The sequence below is a fragment of the Lucilia cuprina genome, chromosome 5 (genome assembly GCF_022045245.1).
Source record: "Lucilia cuprina isolate Lc7/37 chromosome 5, ASM2204524v1, whole genome shotgun sequence".
NCBI classification, from domain to species: Eukaryota; Metazoa; Arthropoda; class Insecta; order Diptera; family Calliphoridae; genus Lucilia; species Lucilia cuprina.
Window position 1 is genome coordinate 63,316,717 of NC_060953.1, and position 23,269 is coordinate 63,339,985.

Here is a 23,269-nt window from a genome sequence, read left to right on the forward strand (position 1 = left end):
CTCGAAAATTTTCTATAAAAAGAGAATTTTCTCGAAAATTTTCTATAAAAAAGAGAATTTTCTCGAAAATTTTTTATAAAAAAGAGAATTTTCTCGAAAATTTTCTATAAAAAAGAGAATTTTCTCGAAAATTTTCTATAAAAAAGAGAATTTTCTCGAAAAATTTCTATAAAAAAGAGAATTTTCTCGAAAATTTTCTATAAAAAAGAGAATTTTCTCGAAAATTTTCTATAAAAAAGAGAATTTTCTCGAAAATTTTCTATAAAAAAGAGAATTTTCTCGAAAATTTTCTATAAAAAAGAGAATTTTCTCGAAAATTTTCTATAAAAAAGAGAATTTTCTCGAAAATTTTCTATAAAAAAGAGAATTTTCTCGAAAATTTTCTATAAAAAAGAGAATTTTCTCGAAAATTTTCTATAAAAAAGAGAATTTTCTCGAAAATTTTCTATAAAAAAGAGAATTTTCTCGAAAGTTTTCTATAAAAAAGAGAATTTTCTCGAAAATATTCTATAAAAAAGAGAATTTTCTCGAAAATATTCTATAAAAAAGAGAATTTTCTCGAAAATATTCTATAAAAGAGAGAATTTTCTCGAAAATTTTCTATAAAAAAGAGAATTTTCTCGAAAATTTTCTATAAAAAGAGAATTTTCTCGAAAATTTTCTATAAAAAGAGAATTTTCTCGAAAATTTTCTATAAAAAGAGAATTTTCTCGAAAATTTTCTATAAAAAGAGAATTTTCTCAAAAATTTTTTATAAAAAGAGAATTTTCTCGAAAATTTTCTATAAAAAGAGAATTTTCTCGAAAATTTTCTATAAAAAAAGAATTTTCTCGAAAATTTTCTATAAAAAGAGAATTTTCTCGAAAATTTTCTATAAAAAGAGAATTTTCTCGAAAATTTTCTATAAAAAGATAATTTTCTCGAAAATTTTCTATAAAAAGAGAATTTTCTCGAAAATTTTCTATAAAAAGAGAATTTTCTCGAAAATTTTCTATAAAAAGAGAATTTTCTCGAAAATTTTCTTTAAAAAGAGAATTTTCTCGAAAATTTTCTTTAAAAAGAGAATTTTCTCGAAAATTTTCTATAAAAAGAGAATTTTCCCTAAATTTTTCTACAAAAGAGAGTTTTTTTCAAAATTCTCGCAGAATTTATCGAAAATTTTCTGTAAAAGATAATTTTTTCAAAAAGACTCTATTAAATAATAATTTTCTCGAAAATTGTATATAAAATAGAAATTTTCCGAAATTGTTCTATAAAAATATTTCTTCAATTACTAATTACTTTTCTTAATTACAATATTACTTTGTCATCTTTAAAAATATTTTGAATTCAATTAATTCTTATCGAAGCCACATATCTAGAGAGAACGCCAAAAGTTCAATTTAAATTTCCTTTTTAAACAATCCAAAACTTTGTAAGAAGTTGTTGTGGTAATAGAAATTCTCTAGTTCAATTAACATCTAACACCAAAATTTCAAAATTAAGAAATAGAAATAAATGATACCCAAAAAGAAAAAAAAAAAAACAAAATGAAATCAAGGGGAAAAAAGCAAAACTCTGAAACAAACAAAAAATTACAGAGTTCTACAGCAATTTACAAGGCGAATATTTAAATGCAAGCGTTGAAAGAGAAGTAAACGCAGGAAACAAATATTAGCTGGTAAACAAAAAACCTCAGCAATTTTTGTTGGAAAAACTCAGCCAACAAGAAAATTCATATTTTCCGACGACGACTACAACAACAAACAAAAAGGCAAAACATAATGTATAAAAGAAAAGCATTTGGAAAAACGCCGAAGAGTGGTAGTGAAAGGAGTGAGAGGAGCTTTAAGAGAATGCTTTTAACTAATTTACCTAATTAAAATGTAAAACGGCAACCTAATTATATTGAAACGACAGTGCTATAAACACACACACATACATTTATACATTTACACACAGATTTTTTGCAACGCTCTCTTACACATGATGTTATGAAATCTATATGTAGAGCAGTGATCGGCACTTGTGACTATAAGCAGGCGAATATATGTATGTTGGCCGAGATGTACTAGGAATTTTGTAGCACAGAAATAATTTAGTTCTTTTTGTGCCGATCACTGTTTTATAATGTTGAAATTAGTAGACGTACATAATACACACGCTTAAAATATCGAATTTTCAAACATTTTGTAAATCCCTCCAATACTAATTATGATATCAAACGCAAATAAATATAAAAACTAAAACAAAGGTCCACCTGTCAAATATACAGGATCTCGTAACATAATCCAAGATTATATTATTCTTAAAAATTTACTATAATTTTACTATAGTAAACTAGGGATTAAGACCTAATCCTTTATTCAACTTCAACATCGACTTAATCAAAAACATTTTTAATACACAACAACCATTATCCGAACTAATCGGATGTTATCTCTGTTTGTTTTAATTTTTTACTAACAATCATACTGTTAACTGACCATAAACGACCATTACTACCAACCAAACGTTTTTCATCTGTCTGTCTGCAGAAAAAAAGATGGTGTTCGTAATTGGTTGTAATAAAAAAAAACCATAAGGACAACACAATTTATCCGATTATTATGAACAAAAATAGTGTACAACACCTACAACTCTTATAAGGTGCGGTGGTGTATGATAGTACAAAGTCTTAGTATGTACATCAGTGTTGTGTGCATTTTGACTGCCATGCTGCTGTTAAACAAGTTGTAAAATGTTAAATATCATGTCATTACAACAGCATCAGATGGTGTTACATATTTTGCACAATGTTCTTCAGTCAAATGTTGTTTTTTTTTTTCTTTTGAAGTCAATAATAGTGAAGACCCTTAGTCTTACTCTGTTTTTGTACTTAGTTATTAAAAGGGTCACATGTTTTAAACTTTTTTCCAGGGAAATTTAAAAGAAAAGCAATAGAGAATAGACAATATAATGAATTGTGTTTAATGAACTAGACTAAGATGCTTTTATGTATATAAAATAATTTTTTGAAAATTCTTTAGAAAAATATAAAATTCTTGAAAAACAATAGAATTTTCTTGCAAAATTTCTATAAAAAAGAAATTTTATTCCAATAGTTTCTATAAAATAACGATTTTCTTTAAAAGATAAATTTCTCAAAAAATTTTCTATTGAAAGAAATTTTTCTAGAATTAAAATATTTTTTCAAAAAAATATATAAAGAGAGTTCTTTCCCTCGAAGATTTTCCATCAAATTAGAATTCTCTCAAAAATTTTCTATTAAGAGGGGAATTTTCTCGCAAGCTTTTTATATAAAAAAAGAACTTTCTCTTCACTTTTCTATAAAAAAAAAATAATAATTTAAAATTTTCTATAAAGAGATAATTTTCTTAAATTTTCTATAAAAAGATAATTTTCTCTTAAACTTTCTATTAAAAGAGTATTTTCTCTCAAATATTCTAAGAAAAGAAAATTTTCTCTCAAATTTTTTTATAAAAAAAAAGATTTTTTTTTAATTTTTTGCTTAAATTTTCTAAAAAGAAAATTTTTTCCAAAATCTTTTATTTTTTAAAAAAGAATTAATATTTCTTATAAAAAAGATATTCTCAAAAATATTTTATAAAAAGAAAATTTTCTTGAATGTTTTCTTAAAAATTGAAACTTTCTATTTTCTCTCAATTTATCTCTAAAAAGAGAATTTTTTTCTCAAATAAAAAAAGTATTTTCTCTCGAACTTTCTATTAAAAGAGTATTTTCTCTAAAATTTTCCATAAAAAGAGAATTTTCTCTCAAATTTTCTTAAAAAAAAGAGAATTTTTATAAGAATAAAATTTTTTCGAATTTTTTCTTAATTTTTTGCTTAAATTTTCTATAAAAAAGAATTTTTTCAAAATTTTGTATAAAAAGAGAATTTTCTCGAAAATTGTTTATAAAAAGAATTTTTTTTAAATTTTTAATAAAAAAAGTAATTTTTTCTTAAATTTTCTATAAAATAGATATTTTTCACTCACGTTCGATAAAAAGAGAAATTTTCTCGAAAATTTTCTATAAAAACAGAATTTGCTCTCAAATTTTCGATAAAAAAAGAGAATTTTCTGTCAAACTTTCTATTAAAATAGTATTTTCTCTTAAATATTCTATAAAAAGAAAATTTTCTGTAAAATTTTTTTATAAAAAAAGAATTTTCTTTCAACTGTCAAAAAAATGAATTTTTGTTGTCGAAATTTTTTTATAAAAAGAATATTTATTTCTTTTAACGAGAATATTTAGTAAACTTGCTGCTTAAATTTTCTATAAAAAGAGAATTTTTCCAAAATTTTTCATACAAAAAGAATAAAATTTTTTTATAAAAAAAGATTTTCTCGAAAATATTTTATAATAGAATGTTTTTCGAAAATTTTCTATAAAAAGGGAATTTTTTTAGAAAATTTTACAAAACATTTGTACAAAAAAATATTTTTTTAAATATTCTATAAAAATAGATTTTTTTAATTTTATATTATTAAAAGAGAATTTTCTCGAAAATTGTTTTTTAAAAGAGAATTTTTTTTTTCGAAAATTTTCTATACAAATGAATTTTTTCTCAATTTGTTTAAAAATGGAGTTTTTTGGAAAATGTTCTATTAAAAAAGAATTTTCTAAAAAAATCTTTAAAAATAAATGAAAAAAAAAAATATGAATTATCTAGACAGTTTTCTTTAAAAATAGAAATAAGCTGAAAAAATAGTTTTGCAAAAATTTGTTAAATTATAGAATTTATAGAAAAGTTTCTAAATAAAAGAATTTGTGTGTTGGTTTAAATTTTGGTTAAACATACTTGCTTCATATAAGAAAATGAATGAATGATAATACGACATCAATAATGTTCATTTATTGTGTTGTTGTTGTTTCGTGGATTTTGTTTTGATCAATTACATGTGAATTTGTACATTGAAATGAATATAAAGGTTGACCAGGTTTTAAATATGTTTAATTTGTCACAAAAACCTAAAACCACAAAACATAGTTAAATAAATACAAATTCAATGACACCTTACATCTCTCTCCCTGTAAACCAGTGGCAAAATAATTATTGCAATAAATCCTTTGAGGTCTTTATTTATGTACAAATTCACATATACTAAAAACCAAAATAAATATTCACTCTTACACAAACACAAAACAACAGCAGCTTCCGTTTCCATAATAAACCACAATAGAGACAATAATTATGAAAAAAAGAAAGAAATTAATCAATCAAATTAAGTGGGCGCCTTAAGGGGTCACCCCTTTTAAATTCATGCGGAATTAAAGCAAATACAATATTTTATTACCAATAAACTTTTCAGGTAATTGCAACTACTATACACACGTTTGTATTTATGCACAAATCCCCAAAACACTTTTGGCATTTAAAAACCAATTAAATGAAAAAACAAATAAAACAAAAAAAAATATTTTCTATTGTTTGTCTCTGGTTGTTTTACTTACTTTATTCGATTGTAAACAAGTAATTCTGCAATATCACGTCCCAATCCTGAATACGTTGTCTCTACAAATACCAACACTTTCGGATCGATGCGTAAACGTGCCTCTGTACGATGATCAGGTGCTGGCGATGCATTTCTCGTATGTTTCCCACTGCCCATGCGACAGTTGATAATTGGTGTGGGTCTGGTATCACGTTGTATTAAACTGCAAAATATGGAAAATAATAAAAATATGTTTGTTTTTATTAACTCTTATTCCAAAAATAATAAAAAAACATGAAAGAACAGGAAATAAACGAGAGTAATAAAATTGTAAATAAAAAAAAATATAAAATAAAAATTATAAATTGGTTTATAACTGTTGCAGTTACAGCAATAAAATTGTATTATTTTCTATAAATGTTTTTTTTAACGTTAAAACAAATTTAGTTTGTAACTAATAAAAGAATATATTTAACTAAACATTTATTGTCATATAACTATTAGTAGTTTAGGAATTACAAGTTTTTTTGATTTGAATTTTTATAAATGCTATAAAATTTATTAGAATTTAAATAGACATTTTATTAATTTGCTATTTTCATTTGACATAAACATTATTTAAACATTAAATTAAACATATTTCAACAGAAATTTAAAACAAAAATATTCACAGGCATATACATAACTGGGAAGTATTATGAATTTATAATGCATTTAAACTATTCATAATATTGACCATAGATCAGTCTATTATCTAGATCATAGGCCAGTCAATATTCTGAAGTATAGACTAGTCTATAGTCTTGACAATATATCAATCTACTGGCTTGATCATAAACTAGTGCATAATCTTAATTATAGAGCAGTCTAAGTTTATAGATAGATCTATAGTCTTGACTACAGACAGATCTATAGTCTTGACTATAGACAGATCTATAGTCTTGACTGTAGACAGATCTGTAGTCTTGACTATAGACAGATCTATAATCTTGACTATAGACAGATCTATAGTCTTGACTATAGACAGTTCTATAGTCTTGACTATGGACAGCTCTATAGTCTTGTCTATAGACAGATCTATAGTCTTGACTATAGACAGATCTATAGTCTTGACTATAGACAGATCTATAGTCTTGACTATAGACAGATCTATAGTCTTGACTATAGACAGATCTATAGTCTTGACTATAGACAGATCTATAGTCTTGACTATAGACAGACCTATAGTCTTGAGTATAGACAGATCTATAGTCTTGAGTATAGACAGATCTATAGTCTTGACTATATATTGATCTATAGTTTTGACTGTAGGCAAGTCTGTAGTGTTGAATATAGGAAAGTCTATTGTCTTGACTATAAATATTTCTAATCTTGACTAAAGACAGATCTATACTCTTGACTGTAGGCAAGTCCACAAGACTATAGCATCAAGGGTTTCGCCGAATTTTTCTCGTGAACTCTTAAAAAACTTATAATTTTTGTACACAAACTTCGTATTGTTAATCTTATTTATTGTATTTAACATAATTGTAAATTAATCAACAAGCTTTTGTATTGTTTCTATTGTCTGTGTGTTTTCTTTTTTGCATTTAGCTTTGTTGAAAAATACCAAAAAAACTGTTAGATAGAACCAAAAAAAAAAAAATGTAAAACAAACATTATTACTGTCAAACAATTGAGGTCACATTATGTAAATTTAACGAGTAAAACCAGCAGTTTTATAAAAATACAATGCAACCTTATTAAACAATTAATATGTAAAAATGTTAAGCAACTGAAACTATATTATGTATAGCGCCCCATGTGTCTCTAAATTTGTGTCGGAGTATTGAAGATCCGTTTGGAGATTTATCCAAAACTACAGGGTTTTCTGTAGAGTATGTAATCATGACGGTGTATGTGTTTGTGTGGTTGTTTGGTTTATTACTCTATTTATATTTAAATTTATTGCCAAATTTATCTTATTTATTTTATAAACAATATAATGTAGTTAAATATGCTTGTTTACGATATTTCATTTTCACAAAACTTTAACCAAAACTATTAAAGAGGAAAATGATGTAAACTTTATTAAAAATTTTTCTAAAATTTTACATTTTTTTGGAAAATTTTCGAAATTTAATATTTTTTATTTCCTAACTTTTTTTATTAGTATTTGTTAGCACAATGTAGCATAAATAAAACGCTTCATAACCATCTAAATTAACATATTCTATTACATTTTTAATTGATCCAGTTATTATTGTAATACAGTAGTTTTTCGATTTAACGACCATTCAATTCTACGAACATCGCATTTAACGAACTAGCTAATTTTTAAATAACGAACAAAACTTGTTTTTTGTACTCTGTTTAACGAACTAATAAAAATTTTATTTAAATTAAGATAAAATGACATTTATCAAAAATAACAAATAACCTAAGTTGTAGCAAGCGGTGCTTTTATACCCAAAACTGTAACTCATTCTGTGTTCTTATTAAATTTTAGTTCGATGTAGCTATGTCCGTCCGTCCTTCAGATAATGACTTTAACGCTCAATACTCGCTTAACAATACGAGTACGCCGAGTACTAAACGATATCTCTAACAAATTTTATGGGAATCGGTCCATAATTGACCTTACCCTCCATATCAGGCCCCCTTAAGAAAATAACTTCAACGCTCATTACTCGCTTAAAAATACGAGTATAGCGATGAACTTCGAGAAATAACTTTAAAGCTCATGACAGAATTAAAAATACAGCGATTAAATTCGACACAAATATGGTTTGAAGGTGGGTATATAAGATTCGGAGTTTTGTGTTTTGTACTATTTTTATAAAAAAAGAATAAATTTTTATAAAATACATTTAAAAAATATTTTATGTACCTATTTTTAATTATTTCCCTATCAAAAACCCACGTTTTACTTAGTACTGCATATAACGAACTTTTCAATTTTACGAACAGGCCTGACAACATATGGGTTCGTTAAATCGGAAAACTACTGTACAATACTTGACGCTGCATATAACAGTATTTGTTAAGAAACCAATTAAATTTTATATTTATTCATGTTGCAACTTCATTTTTTTAAATTAAGTAAAAATTTTATATTTGAAACAGGAGAGCTGTACACATGCTCCTAGTAAATGTGTTAAACTTCAATTAATAAATTCTTCGAAATAGAAATCTACAACATGCGATTACGAAAGCGTATAGTTTTAGCTAACGAAACATGTGTATAGACAATCAATTCAAATGGTTACAATAAACGAATGGAAAAAAAAATTGGTAAAAAAAACTAAATTTACATTCTTTTTTTTTGTGTGTTTTCTAAACTCTGTGAAAAATTGTAAATAAAACTCGTAATGAATGCAAATTTACCGAGAAAAAAAAAACAATGTATAAAATGGAATGATGGGTATGAGAACAAAACGAATGAATGCTATTTGTATGTGGAATAAAATATTTGAAAAGCAAAACAAATGCACATATTCATCCAAACCAACAATACATTCTGATATACTCTGACACTCACATAAATTCTTAATACTGGCGGATATAAGGTGGTAGGATTGTTAAGCTATAGAACAGTTTTGCATTTGAAAAGTCTAATCAATATTTAAAAGATTCGTCTGTAGTCAACAAAATGAACTCTATAGGTAAGTCAAATTGATCTAAAACCGAGTCAACCAGGTCCATAGGCAAGACTATAGATTAGACATATCGAATGACTTTAAAATAGGTAGGTCTATAAACTAGATACATTATTAGACTGGTCCATAGACCATTCAACGGATTAGTCGAGTCAATAAATGGACATGTCAAATGACTAGTTTATAAACTATATAAAAGGCCAGCCAATAAACTGAAGTAGTTAGTAGACTATTCCAAAGACCAATCAGTAGATTGGTCCATAGTATATAGAATAGGCAATAGACCAGTCCAATAATAAGCATGTAGAATGACTAGTTCATAGATTATATAATATCCATAAACTAGTCAGTAGACCGGTCCGTAGACTAGTCAATAGATTGTTTCATTGTATATAGAATAGGCCCTAGACAAGTTTAAGAATAGACATGTCTTCATTGTATATAGAATAGGTCGTAGTCAAGTAGTAGAATAGACCTGTCGAATGACTAGTTAGTAGACTATATAATAGGCCGGTTCATAAACTAGACTAGTTAGTAGACTGGTCTATGGACTAGTCAATAGTTTGGTCTATAGTATATAGAATAGGCAATAGTTAAGTCCAATAATAAGCATGTCGAATGACTAGTTCATAGACTTTATAATAGGCTAGTCCATAAACTAGATAAGTCGGTGGACTGGTCCGTAGACTAGTCAATAGATCGGTTTATTGTTTATAAAATAGGCCATAGTCAAGTCCTAAAATAGACATGTCGAATGACTAGTTCATAAACTATATAATAGGCCAGTCCATAAATAAGATTATTTAATTGAATGATCCATAGACTAGTCAATAGTTTGGTCCATAGTATATAGAATACGCCATAGTGAAGTCCAATAATAATTTATCGAGTAGGCAGCAGACTAGATAACAGCTTAGTCCACACACTAGTTAATAGGGTAGTTTAAAGACTATCTATACTAGTAAACTAGCTGTTAGTCTAGCATATAGATTGGTCTATAAACAAGTTCATAGAATAGACCATAGACATAGGCAAGAGAGGGGTCTATAGAATAGACTTGACAAGTCTATGGAGCTGTCTAGAACTAACCAAGAATAGGCAATAGACAAGACAGTCTAGAACATATATAGTAAAGCTTAAGCCATAGAATAGTCTATAGATTGCTCCATATCTAGTCAGGTCTACAAGCTTAGCCAGAGACTATAGTCTAAACTATAAATTAGTTAGTCAACAAACTAGTTAATTAACTATTTTCTTAACTGATCAATTGTGCCACGATAAATTGTTAGTTGTAAAATAACTAGAAAAATATTTCGATAACACTTAACAAAAGAATGCATTTAAGCATTCACATACATACATGCATAGAACAACAATATAAAAGTGTTGAATAGAGTGAAAAGAAAACAGAAAATAAAAAAAAAAATAAATAAAAACTCAAATGAATTGTATTAAGAACTAAACACTTCAACCACCAAAAACCAACAGCATGGATATTCATTTATTTTCCAGGCAATCTACCTCGTTTTTACCAAAAAAAAAAATTTAAATAGTTCTAGCAAAATTTAAAACTTTAAAATTTTTAATCAAATTACTAACAATTTCAAGAGTTTGTAAATGTTTTCGGAATATTTGAAGGATATGGAAATCTTTTTTTCTACGATTACTGCAAAAAATTTTCGTATCACAATATTTACGTATTCCAATAATGTTTTTACGTTTTTTTTATAATCCAATCGACTAAGAACAATAAAAGGTACTTTACTTGTAAAGTATGAACGCAGTAGTAGTATGTATGTATGGTTTTACATAGCTGTAAATGTGTAATAAATACCAATTGTTAGTAGAAAAAAACATAAAAGTAAAAATTGTTGCGTAATCAAAGTGCCTTCCCTTCATTCTGACGCATGCCTCCTGTACCCTTTCTACTAGATGAAATTGCTTTTTATTGGTTTGCATTTTATTGTTAGACAACTGTTTGTCGGTCTGTCTGGATGTTCGTCCGTGCGTCTCCTTAACTTTGCAAACTAACTGTGTTGGCATATTTTCTTCTTTTTCAAATAGATGAACGGAACTGGGCAGGGTCTGCGTGTGCTGGCATGTAGGTAGTAAACGAAAATAACAAAACAGAAAATAATTGAAAGAAATATTAAGACTTGACAAATGAAATGAGTGTTGTTGAAAATACGCTTAAACAAGGATAAGTACCGGAAATAGTACCACTACTCTTACACAAAACGACAGCAACAAGAAGCCGAAGAATAATGTAAACAACACACAACTAACGACAGCAAGAACAATGACATTTAATTGCATGTTTGCTACTGACATCAATATTTTTAAAGGACTTTTTGTAGTTTTTTTCCTTTTTTTTTGGTTTTCTACTTAATAACTTTTTTGTCTTGTGATCGGAAATAATGTTTGAGTAGTTTAGTTGTAATGAATATTTTAACCATTTTTAGAGGAATATTTTCCAAAAATTATTTTTTATAGAGAAATATGTAGAAAATAAATTTCTTTAAAAAGAAAAATTATAAAAAAAAAATATAATAAAAAACTTTTTTAGGAAATTTTGGTTTTCTTTTGATAAATCGAAACTTTAAAATTTAATTTTCATAGAAAATTGTTGATAAATTTTATATAAAAAATTTTCGATAAATTTTCGTTTTTAAGGAATACTTATGTTCGAAAATGTTCGAAAAATTTTCGTTTTATGGAAATTTACGATAATTTTCTTATAGGAACTTTTCGATAAATTTACAATATTTTTTGTAGCAAGTTTTCGTTTTTAAATTAAATTTTCGATAATTTTTTCTTTTTAGAAATTTTTCGATAAATTTGATATAAACTTTTGAATAAATTTACTTTTTTATCCGAAATTTACGATACATTTTACATTTTATAGAAAAATTTCGATATTTTTTCGCTTTTAATTTTAATAAAAAATTGTTGATAAATTTTTTATAGAAAATTTATTGATAAATTTCCGTTTTTAAAGAATGTGTTTGATAAATTTTCGTTTTTAAAGAAAATGTTCGATAAATTTTCGTTTTTAAAGAAATTTGCGATATTTTTTATAGGAACTTTTTGATAAATTTGCATTAATTTTTTTTTATAGCAAATTTTCGATAAATTTTAGTCTTTATTTTGATAAATTTTTTTCCGAAACTAACGCTACAATTTAGAAAATTTTCGATTTTAAGGGGAATTTTCGATAAGTCTTCTTTTTTGTAGGAAATTTTACGGGAAAGTTTTCCAATTTATTTATTTTTGGTTTTAAGGGAAATTTTCGATAAATCTTTATAGGAAATTTTGGATAAATTTTTGTATTTAAAGGAACTTTTCAATAAATCGAAAATTGAACGCTAAGTTTTTTTTTTATAGAAAATTGTCGATTAATTTTAGGTTTTACATTATATTTCAATAAATTTCTATTTTATTGAATTTAAATTTTAAAGAAAATATTCGCAAAACTTCAAATTTTCGTTACATTTCATTTAATGCGAAAAAATTCCATTTTATAAGAAATTTTCTTCTATTTCTTTCTTTTTTTGTGAAACATTCCATAAATATGAAAAATTTTAAATAAATTTCCGTTTTATACAAAGTCTTCAATAAATTTTTTTATATAAAAAATTTCCGAAAAATTTCCTTCTGAATTAATAAAAAATCGATAAAATATTATTTTTATACAAAAATTACAAAAAAATTTTGAATTTTGCATGAAATTAGTTTAAAAAAATTCTTTATTGGTTTTGTCTTAAAATTTAATAATTTTAATAATCCTTATACATTAAATAAAATCATATTCATAATATTTATCTCTTAAACTAGCTGCAACCATAAACCATAAAATGTTTATTTCTACTCCCACAATATTAAATAACTCAAAAATGTTATTTAAACTTTTCATCTCAGTGATGACCAAAAGAGTGAAAAAAACATGTATAAAATTAAACTTTCTAAATCTCTAGCCATAATTGTTCGCATCTATACATAAAACTAACAAACAAAATTATTATCTGGAAAATTAATAACAATTATGAACTGAAAATTAAAATGAAAGAATAAAAAAAACATTATTTTGCTTAAAAATTAATCTTTTAAGAGTATGTTTTGAGTAAAAAGTATCAGACACTCACATAATGAAACACACACACACACACAGCCAGACAAAATGACAAACTGCCTGCAGTAGATGAAACTGTTTATTTTTCTTTTTACTTAAAAGTTTCAGAATTATTTTTTTCTGCTCATTTCGTTTGAAAATGCATTTACCAGGATTATTGTACAAAAATATTTTAAACTGTAAAATGTGCAACAACAACAAGCTATTAACATTATAAGAACTAAGAGCAGCCAACAAGCAATAACAATTGCCAGCAATAATATTTTGCACAACATTGTGTATGAATTTTTGACCAAGTCAAAGAAAATGAGACAACAACCACCACTGACAGTTTGTTTGTCTAGATGGGGCAAGTTATTTTGTATCTCTGACAGTTTGTCCATTCTGTCAGTTAGTCTCAGTATCTGTAATACATACTCTTTTCCTCTGTCCTCCTTCCGTAGCAGTTTTCATTTTTTTCTTATGTGTCCAATAAAACAACAAATTATTTCTAGTTGCATAAATTCACACCAAGTACATCCTTTTGTCGGTCATGGACTTACACACTCTTATGCAAACTCGTAGAAAAACAAACAAAACAAAATATTCCAAAAAAGTAAAATTAAAATTTTTGCCAGTTTTATTTAGTTTCATACTACATAGTTTTGACCTCGTCTGTTTTTATCATCTTCTCGTAACAAACATAACTTTAACAATAGTCTGTGAGAAGTTATTTGAATTTGAGTTTTGTTTCTAAAAAAAACTCTTGTCATGTTTATCTTTGGAAAACTTTGAATATGTATCTAGCTGCGAAAGCATTGCTAGATAGATAGATAGATAGATAGATAGATAGATAGATAGATAGATATATAGATATATAGATAGATAGATAGAAAGATAGGTAGATAGATAGCTAGCTAGATGACTAGATAGATAGATAGATAGATAGATAGATAGATAGATGGATAGATGGATAGATAGATAGATAGATAGATAGATAGATAGATAGATAGATAGATAGATAGATAGATAGATAGATAGATAGATAGATAGATAGATAGATAGATAGATAGATAGATAGATAGATAGATAGATAGATAGATAGATAGATAGATAGATAGATAGATAGATAGATAGATAGATAGATATGCAGTAAGTTCAAAAGATTTCTGAATCTATGTTCTTAAGCATGCCGCTTATTTTTTTCACATATTTACACAATACTACCACATACCAACTTCACCACATTCAGCCTTGCATCACACACATATAAATCATTGTCATTGTGTTTTGTGGGAGGTGTTTTTGATGGAAGGAGGTTGTCTATAATATTTTCCATTTAAGAAGATATTGCAACTACATTACATTACAGCTATCTTTGTGTATGTATACATGTGTATTTGTATGTAAATTTAAGCCAGCATTAAGATGTTACCAGTAGTTGAATGAATTTTGGTTTTATTTTTTGCTTCTTTTCTGCAAGATTAAAAATACTTAAGGATTTGTACAGGAAACAGTTTTGCTTGTAGAATTGAAATGGCCATTTAAAAGGGTTTACTTTATTTTTTCATATGAAATCTTCTAAATAGATCCAATTAGAAAATGAAAAGTATGTGTGAAAAAAAATAATTTTAAAAAGAAATCTTTTAAGTTATATGGATTTTACATTTGGGATTGTGGTATTGAATTAGTTGAAAGTGTTAAAAACTAGTAATTATTTAAAATATTTTTGTACACATTATTTGGAAACAAATAATAAATATTTTATATAAATTTTAGGCTAAATGTCATTTTAGTTTTTTGGTTCGAAGAGGTTGCCAGTTTCGATCTTATTATTTTATCAAAAGGGGATTTAAAACTGTTTCTCCTACAATAGGTTGAATACTCTAAAAAGCATTTACACACAGAAATAGTTATGTGGAGAATTTACTTAATCCTTTTTTATGACTTTTAAATTTAATACTATTTTTATTTAAATAATTTCCTTTCCTTAGCACAGACACAAAAATTACAAGAATTTGTTGCCAATATTTTTCCTACATACTTACATACATTGGAATTTACTTGGTATTTTTTTTTTATTTAGACTGACATCCATAGACATTAATACAACAATGTTATGATAATTCCAGATGGCCTTTCAGAAACATTTTCTCAACTAGTAAAATACTATAAAATTCTACATTTTACCATTTCTATTAGCTGTTGTGTTCTCTTAGCATCTTTGTATCTTATGGCTTTTTATGAGATAAAGTCGGATGTTGCAATAACAACAGCATATTCTTATAATCCTTGTTTAGCTTAATGTTTATTTAAATTCACTTTAAATGTGTTGCAGACAACAGTAGGGTGTGTAGAAGTTGCTATTTAAGTTAAAAATCTTTTGAAGTATTTATATATAAATAGAAATTTGGGCTAAACTCACTAACTAACTAACTAACTAACTAACTAACTAACTAACTAACTAACTAACTAACTAACTAACTAACTAACTAACTAAATTACTTACTTACTAACTAACTTAATTACTAACTTACTAATTAAATAACTAACTAACTAAATTACTAACTAACTACATAACTAACTAACTAAATAACTAAATAACTATCTAACTATCTATATATTTATTTATCTATATATTTATTTATCTATCTATCTATCTATCTATCTATCTATCTATCTATCTATCTATCTATCTATCTATCTATCTATCTATCTATCTACCTACCTACCTACCTATCTATCTATCTATCTATCTATCTATCTATCTATCTATCTATCTATCTATCTATCTATCTATCTATCTATCTATCTAGCAAAACTAAAAAACTATACTACAGTGTTGCTTTATTAAGTATGTACTATAGTATTGTTTTAAGTATTAACTATCTAGTTAAATGTATTACAATCTTTGTATCCTTGTATTATATATTTTGTACAAAAAAAAAAAAACAAATTTTTCCCCTAAGATTTTTTAAGTGATACTTAAGATGCCATAAATTTGCAAAAGTATGTTTAAATTTACGACAAAATAAAGTGTGTGTGTGAGTTTTAGCAATATTAAAGTAAACTACGTAATTTAAAATTTTTGTAGTTTGTGTAGTAGTGCTAATCCAGTTTAAAAACTAAATAGTGTATGTGTTCGATTAAAATTTTATTACTGCCATTAAGGAAAAACATTTTGTTTAATGAGAATTACAATGTTTGAAAAAATAATAGGAATTTTGTTATTTGCTACTCTGCAGAGTAAAGATTTTCGAAAGTACTTGATATTCTATCATCGAAACGCCTATTGTAATCCACAGTTTATACACAACATACATAACCTATTGTAATTCACTGTTTATATATAATAACAGTTTCCAGACGAATTCGAATTTTGTTATTTTTGCAATATAATTATTCTACTCTTTACATAATAATCTCCGGTAGAAAATGAATACCTAGTATAAATATCTACAACAAGTAAATTCTATATTATAATTCCCCTCCTGTATTATTTGCAACCAACAATCAACTTCTCTTTGGACCTTATGCATCTATTTACATGGGAAAAAAGTTTTGCCAAAGGGCTTCTTTGAATGAATTTATGATTTTTTTCTATTTGAGTTTTTACTTTTTGCTCTCTCTCCGCAATGATTTTAAAACACCTGGTAGGGGCCCAACAAACAGAGAAAAAACTAAGAAAATATTACAAAAAAAAAAAACTTTATTTTTTCATTGCTCTGTAAACAGCATTTTGTAAAACTAGAAAAAATTTGGTTAAAAAAAATGTAGAAAAACTTTTTTGATAAGTTTTATTATAATTCCTTTTTATTTTGGCTAAAGCGAAACTAAAACAGGTACCACCACAACTAATATTAAATGGGAGTTGTCTTCTTTTCTTTTAGGTTTCCTTAACACAAATAAAAATATAAAAGAAAAAAAATCTGAACTTTGGGTTTTTTTAGAGTGGGCGAAGAAGAAGATATTAAATATTCTTTGTGAATAAGATCTTAATACAAACAAATTGTGATCAGCTCTATTTGTGCTAAAGTAAAAGTAAATAGTTAAGAGTTTGTAAGTAGTTTTTACTAAAGGATAAGTATTGTTTATTGAATGAGGGAAGGTTTTAGCAAGGAAAAATGTATTTGTATTAGTATTGTATTTAAAGGATTCTAGTAGTATCATTGTACTTATGATAGCCATTCAAATGTCAGATATATATACAATTGATGATTGAAGAGAGAAAAAAAATATTTGCATGTAACAACTTAGGATTCCTTTTTATTAAAATTTTACATTACAAACTTACATCGAAAAGTAATGAGTAAAAAGCCAATAGCATTTCTTTTCTCTACTTTTTCATTAGCATTTTAACTCGTTACAAATAGCGAGTTAATAAAGCACTTGCAATTTCGCTTACAAAGAAGTTGTTGAGTAAGTTTTTTTATAATAAAAAGAACCTGCTAAAATATGAACCAGGGAACAGAGATACAAGTCGAAACAGCTTAAATCGGAGGCGGCTGAAGAAAAAGGTAAATTGAGCCGACAATTTAGCCGCCGCCGATATTTTCTATAATAAGCCGCCGCCGATCATTTTGCATCGGCTTGTATCTCTGCCAGGGATTTCGTTAGTTGTAAGTCAAATGCTACAAGACTGCTTAGCTTATAGCGCGTCTAATAATGGACAGAGCCGAAAATAAAGAACTTCTAGGTCATATTAAAACCAGAATACTTATAAGTAATACAGATGGTAAGTAGTTGTGATTGAAAAGAATGTTGTTAAGTAAGAATGGGTCATTAACAGAATTTTGCTGGAATGTTTTAATTTTTTTTTTATTTTTTACTTTAATTCTATTTAAGACTTGTTAGCTTATAGCGCGTCTAGTAATGGACAAAGCCGAAAATAAAAAACTTCACGTCATATTAAAGCCAGAGTACTTCTAAGTAATGCAGATGGTAAGTAGTGTCATTGAAAAGTATGTTGTTGAGTAAGCATGAGTTATTACCAGAATTTTGCTGGGATGTTTTGAGTATTTTTTTCTTTTTTACGTTACTTCTATTTAATTAATTATCACTTTATTAATAATATATAAGTACATTTATTTGTCCTGTAAATCAATATAATTAATGGAATAATTGTAACAACCAGCTATTGTCTAGTGTTTTGTTTTTTTTTTCTTTGCAAACAATTAACTAATTACTATTTTGCTGATTAAAAAAAAACTAAAAATGAAACACTTTATATATATCACCAAATGGATTTATATTAAATGTACACATTTTATTGCAAAAAAAATATTCTAAAAAGTATCAGAAAGCCCACATTTCTAGATTAATGCAAATTCTTTTATGGTTAATATAAAAACATATTCAAGAAGTACAATTTAATCTAATAGTTTTTCATTCCAGGTTCAGTGTTGCATAAAGACCAAAAAGGATCAGTTGAAAAACGAAAAACTTTTAAAAGTCATTTCCTACAATTTTATCCCAGCAAAAACTCGGTAATGACTTGTACTTATATAAACACTTACATTTCAATGACTACTACATACCTTCAGTGTTACGATATGTAGTAGTTGACTTCCAACAAACAGGAAGTCCAGGTTTGTATATGTTGTGTGATCGATTTGTTTAACTTAATATTTGTAAGTACTTATTTAAGGAATGATTTGTAAGTCGGTGTGGTAAGTACTTGCAACCAAGGTAGTGAAAGCTTTTTAACTCATTACTTTTTAATGTAAGTTTTTGCAGCGATGCTTCTAGGTTCAATATTACAAAAGAAGTATTAGTTCTCATTTTATTAGAGCTATACATGTTCAATTTTATGTTTCTGGGTTCAAAACCGGAAATAAAGTACTTCTTCTTGAGATTAACAGAAAGTCATTACTAGAGTACTTCAAAGTAATGCAGGCGGCAAGTAAATATTCATTGAAAAGTATGGAAATACAACACATTACTAGGTTTTTGCTGGGATATTATAGAAAATTCAAAAAGTTCCTTTTAAAGGACGAAAAAGTACAAAAAAGTCTCCTTAAACCCTAGGGCTAGGTCCAGAGAAGACTCCAAATAAAAAGTACATTAAGAAGAATGAAAAATTATCAAGAGATTGTCTTTTAAATGTTCTCAACACGCAATTTTTTATTTCTGATTTTGACATTAACAAAACAATATTATATATTATATATTATATATTTTTTAAATTTAGGGTAAGGCTCAATTATGGACCGATTCTCGTAAAATTCGGTAGGGATTTGTGCTCATAAGAAACTTACTTGACTCGAATTTCAGCGCTATACTCTTATTTTGAAACCAGTAGTGCGTGTTTAAATCATTTTCTGACGGGGACCTTATATGGACCGATCCTCATAAAATTCGAAAGATATATTTTTGATCGTAAGAATCTAACTTATATCGAATTTTAGCGCTAACCTCGTATGTTTATGTGAGGAGTTAGGTCAATTATGGACCGATCCTCATAAAATTTGGTAGAGAGAATTTGATTCATATAAGACATATTTATGTCGAATTTCATCGCTATACTCGCATTGTAAAAACAGTTACGATTGTTAAAGCTGGGGGACACTTGTATGGGGTCTTTACGAAAATGTGGACCGATATTGCTTGTTCTTATTCCGTTGGGACTCTACCGTGCTTTCAACAGACAGACAAACGGACGGACGGACAGTCATGGCTAGATAGTCATAGAATTTAGTAAGTACCCAGCATATATATAGTTTTGTGAGTCTATGATTAATATTTTTTTCGATGTGTTACAAACGGAATAACAAAATTAATATACCCCCCTCTTTTTTGATGGTGGGTATAAAAATTAATGACTATTTTAAAAATTTAAAATTTATTTCGTTTCACTTTCACCATAGTATCTTTCCAACAAATTATTAAATATTATTTATGCATAAAATTAAATGTGAAATTGCCAAAAATTATTATACAAAATTAATTCAAAAAGCAATTGAAGTTGCGTATAGCATCCTCGATTCTATAATGTGCAACAAAAAAAGAATAGAGACAATGCATAGGATTTACTTACCCCACAAAAACACCAGTATCCATGTAGTGAGTATAATAGAATATGGTTACAACGGTAATGGCAAATAAAGCTAAAACGCAACGTCGCACATTAATGGCTTTAAGATGTGGCAAACCAAAACAGCAACGAGCAATTAAATTACTACAACAATTACAGTTAGGACTCGTTGAGGAAGAGGATGAGCCTGTTGTTGTTGTTGAGGTGGAGGAGGGGGGTAACAATGATTGACGTAAATATTGATTATTATACAATGAAGAATTGGAGGAGGAGGTGGAAGAGGCAGACGGTGTTGAGGGTTGGTGTTGTTGTTGCTGGTGGTGGTTGGAGTTTGTATACAAATTGTTAGAATTTGTATTAGATGTGTTATGTATATTGTTGACAGCTTCATAGTTGCTTTTATGGTTGTAGGATAAAGTTGTAGCCCCCGTCATACCCGACGTTGTTGTTGTTGCTGCTAATGTTGGCAATTCCATTGATCTCGATACGTTTGATGATGTGGCTAATAGAGGCTGCTGTTGTTGTTGTTGCCCTAATAAGCCACCAAATGTTATTGAATTTTGTTGTTGTGTCATTGCTGTGGTTGCCAATAATGTTGTTGTTGCAGTAGAATTTAACGATGAGCAGGTTGTAGAGGATGCTAGAGAGTTTTGTGAGGAGTTGGAGGGTGATGCTGTTGTTAATGTAAAATAGGCTGGAGTATTGTGGCAGGATGTAATAGTAGACGTTGTTGTAGTAGTTGCTGCAGTTGGCATTGTGTTGCTTGAACTTTGGTTAGAGCCATTATATACATTACCCAAATATTTGCTATTATTAAAATGCATATTGTTGTTGCTACTGCTGCTACCACTGACTTTATTGTTATTATGCGGGAGTTTTAGCAGTTTTTGTGCGCTGTGATGATTATTAGTGGCTGGGTAGTCACGATTATTCCCCGCACTGCTACTGCTACTTATTGTAGTAGTTGAAGTTGCAGTTGTTGTTGCTGTTGGATTATTTGCTTCATGTGGCTGTTTGTGTTTCATATGTCGGCTTGTTTTGACATTTTTAACATTTTCTGTTGTTATGGCTTTTTGTGGTGCTGCTATCCCTTCGCCAGCTGCAGGATTTGATGTTGTTGTGGTCGTTGCTAAAGATGCTAATGGCGTTAATTTTGTTGCTAAAGCTTCTGCTGTTGGCCACGACATGTTAGTAAAACCTCCATCATTATCATCACCACCACTGCTATTGCTACTCCTACTACTATTGTTATGACTACTATGATGACGACTACTACTACTACTATTATTATTAGTATTTGTACCATTTTGCATATTTTTACCAGGAGCAATATCAACATCATTATTATCATGATTATCATGAGCTCCATTGGTTTTATTTACTCTTGTACACTTTGTGGTATTTGGCAATAGTTTGTCATATTTGTGGCGGTTTTTTGTAGTGGCTGCCAGGGGCAGTTTTGTAGACTTCCAGATACCATCATTATCATCATCATTATTGATGTCGTTGCAGTTGTTGTTGTTGCCATTTCCCAAGCTCCAGCCATTGGCTAAAATATTGTCATTGCTGCTGCTGCGGCTTTTAGTTAAAAGAGCCATAGTGTTGCTGCTGTTTTTGGTTTTCAAGGGTTTAATGAAAATTTCACTTTCTATGGTTTTATTCAAAAGATTCGTTTCCTTTGCTATTGTCATAGTTTTGCTCTCGCTATTAAAATTTTTCTTTTAAAAATTTCTGCAAATCCAGGTATTTTTTCAAATAAAATTATCGGTGGTTGTTTAGCCTTTTTTCCTTATCACACGTATTTGAATTTGTAATTAATTTTTAAAAACTTGAAATTTTATTTTGAATTTTTTTGTTAGATAATAGCTGAAAACACCTTGTGGCAGCTGGAGATATGTTAGAAAAATATGGCACCTACTCTTAAATTAAGTAATTAAAAGTTTACCACAAAATGCTATTATTTATAGTTAAAAAATAAGTACAATAAAAATTTCTCACTTTGTTCTTACACACTTATAAAAAATGCTTAAATTTCAAACGCTATTTAAATTTAGAATTTCTTTAAAACGTGTTTTTATTTAATTAAATTAAAACTAAATGTTAAACATTTAATTATTGTATACATGCGTTGCTTGCTTCTTTACGAAATATTAAAAATATATATTTATTTTATCATTCACTTAGTAGTTTTCTTTTTGTTTTCTTTCAGTGTATTTTTAAGTTTTTTTTTTAAATTTTTAATGTTTTTCGCCACTTGATATGTTTCCAAATTTTTATATATTCAACACTTTGTGTGATTTTATTTTGTTTTATGGCCATGGTATTTTGTTGCAGCATCACTTTGTTGAAAAATGATTTGCAGCCGTTTTTAATATGGCAATGCCTTGCCACACCATTATTGTGGTTCTCCTCTACTTCCGTTATGAAATTCAAAAGCAAATTGCATTTTCAGTAGTTATTATTATTTTTTAATTCTTTACTTTTTACACATTTTTATTTTTTAATTTTAATAATTTTATTTTAATTGGCACATTTTGCACGCAGCAGCAAGTCGCAGCAAACAGTCTTTTGTTCAGTGTTGCACACAATTAATTTCATAATTGCATTTTATTTATTTATTTTTCTCGAGTTACTTTTGTCAATTTAATAAATTTTTGTTTATTTTTTGTTTAATATTGCCGTATGTTAAGATATGTAGGTGTAATTGTTTTTCGAGGGGGATTTATTTTTCTCTCTTTGATATTAAAGCTGGCAATTTGTTATCTGTAATGAAAGAAATAAAAGTATTCAAATAAACTATTTATTAAATAAATTTATGGAAGTAAATGTTATGTTTCATATAAAAGAATAACAGTAAATATAATTAAAAAGAGTTGAACATACTGAGAACCTTACAAGGTAATAATCTAACAAAAGGAAACACTGATAACCAGGCTAACAAAAAGTTGTAAACGCTGAAAATCAGAAACACAAAGATAGATAGATAGATAGATAGATAGATAGATAGATAGATAGATAGATAGATAGATAGATAGATAGATAGATAGATAGATAGATAGATAGATAGATAGAT

General features: G+C 27.2%; 1 protein-coding gene across 3 annotated transcripts in view; it reads right to left on the reverse strand.

Moving 5' to 3' along the window:
• The window catches only part of LOC111677792 (bifunctional heparan sulfate N-deacetylase/N-sulfotransferase), a 69,369-nt gene that overhangs the window by 33,875 nt on the left and 12,225 nt on the right, over positions 1–23,269 (reverse strand). For all 3 annotated transcript variants that reach the window (XM_046953299.1, XM_046953297.1, XM_046953298.1), the window contains exons 2-3: positions 20,200–22,959; positions 5,437–5,640 (exon numbers count right to left, since the gene is read on the reverse strand). In XM_046953299.1, coding sequence (XP_046809255.1) covers positions 5,437–5,640; positions 20,200–21,887 — 1,892 coding nt within the window. In that variant the 5' untranslated portion in view covers positions 21,888–22,959. The remainder of the gene's footprint in view (positions 1–5,436; positions 5,641–20,199; positions 22,960–23,269) is intronic.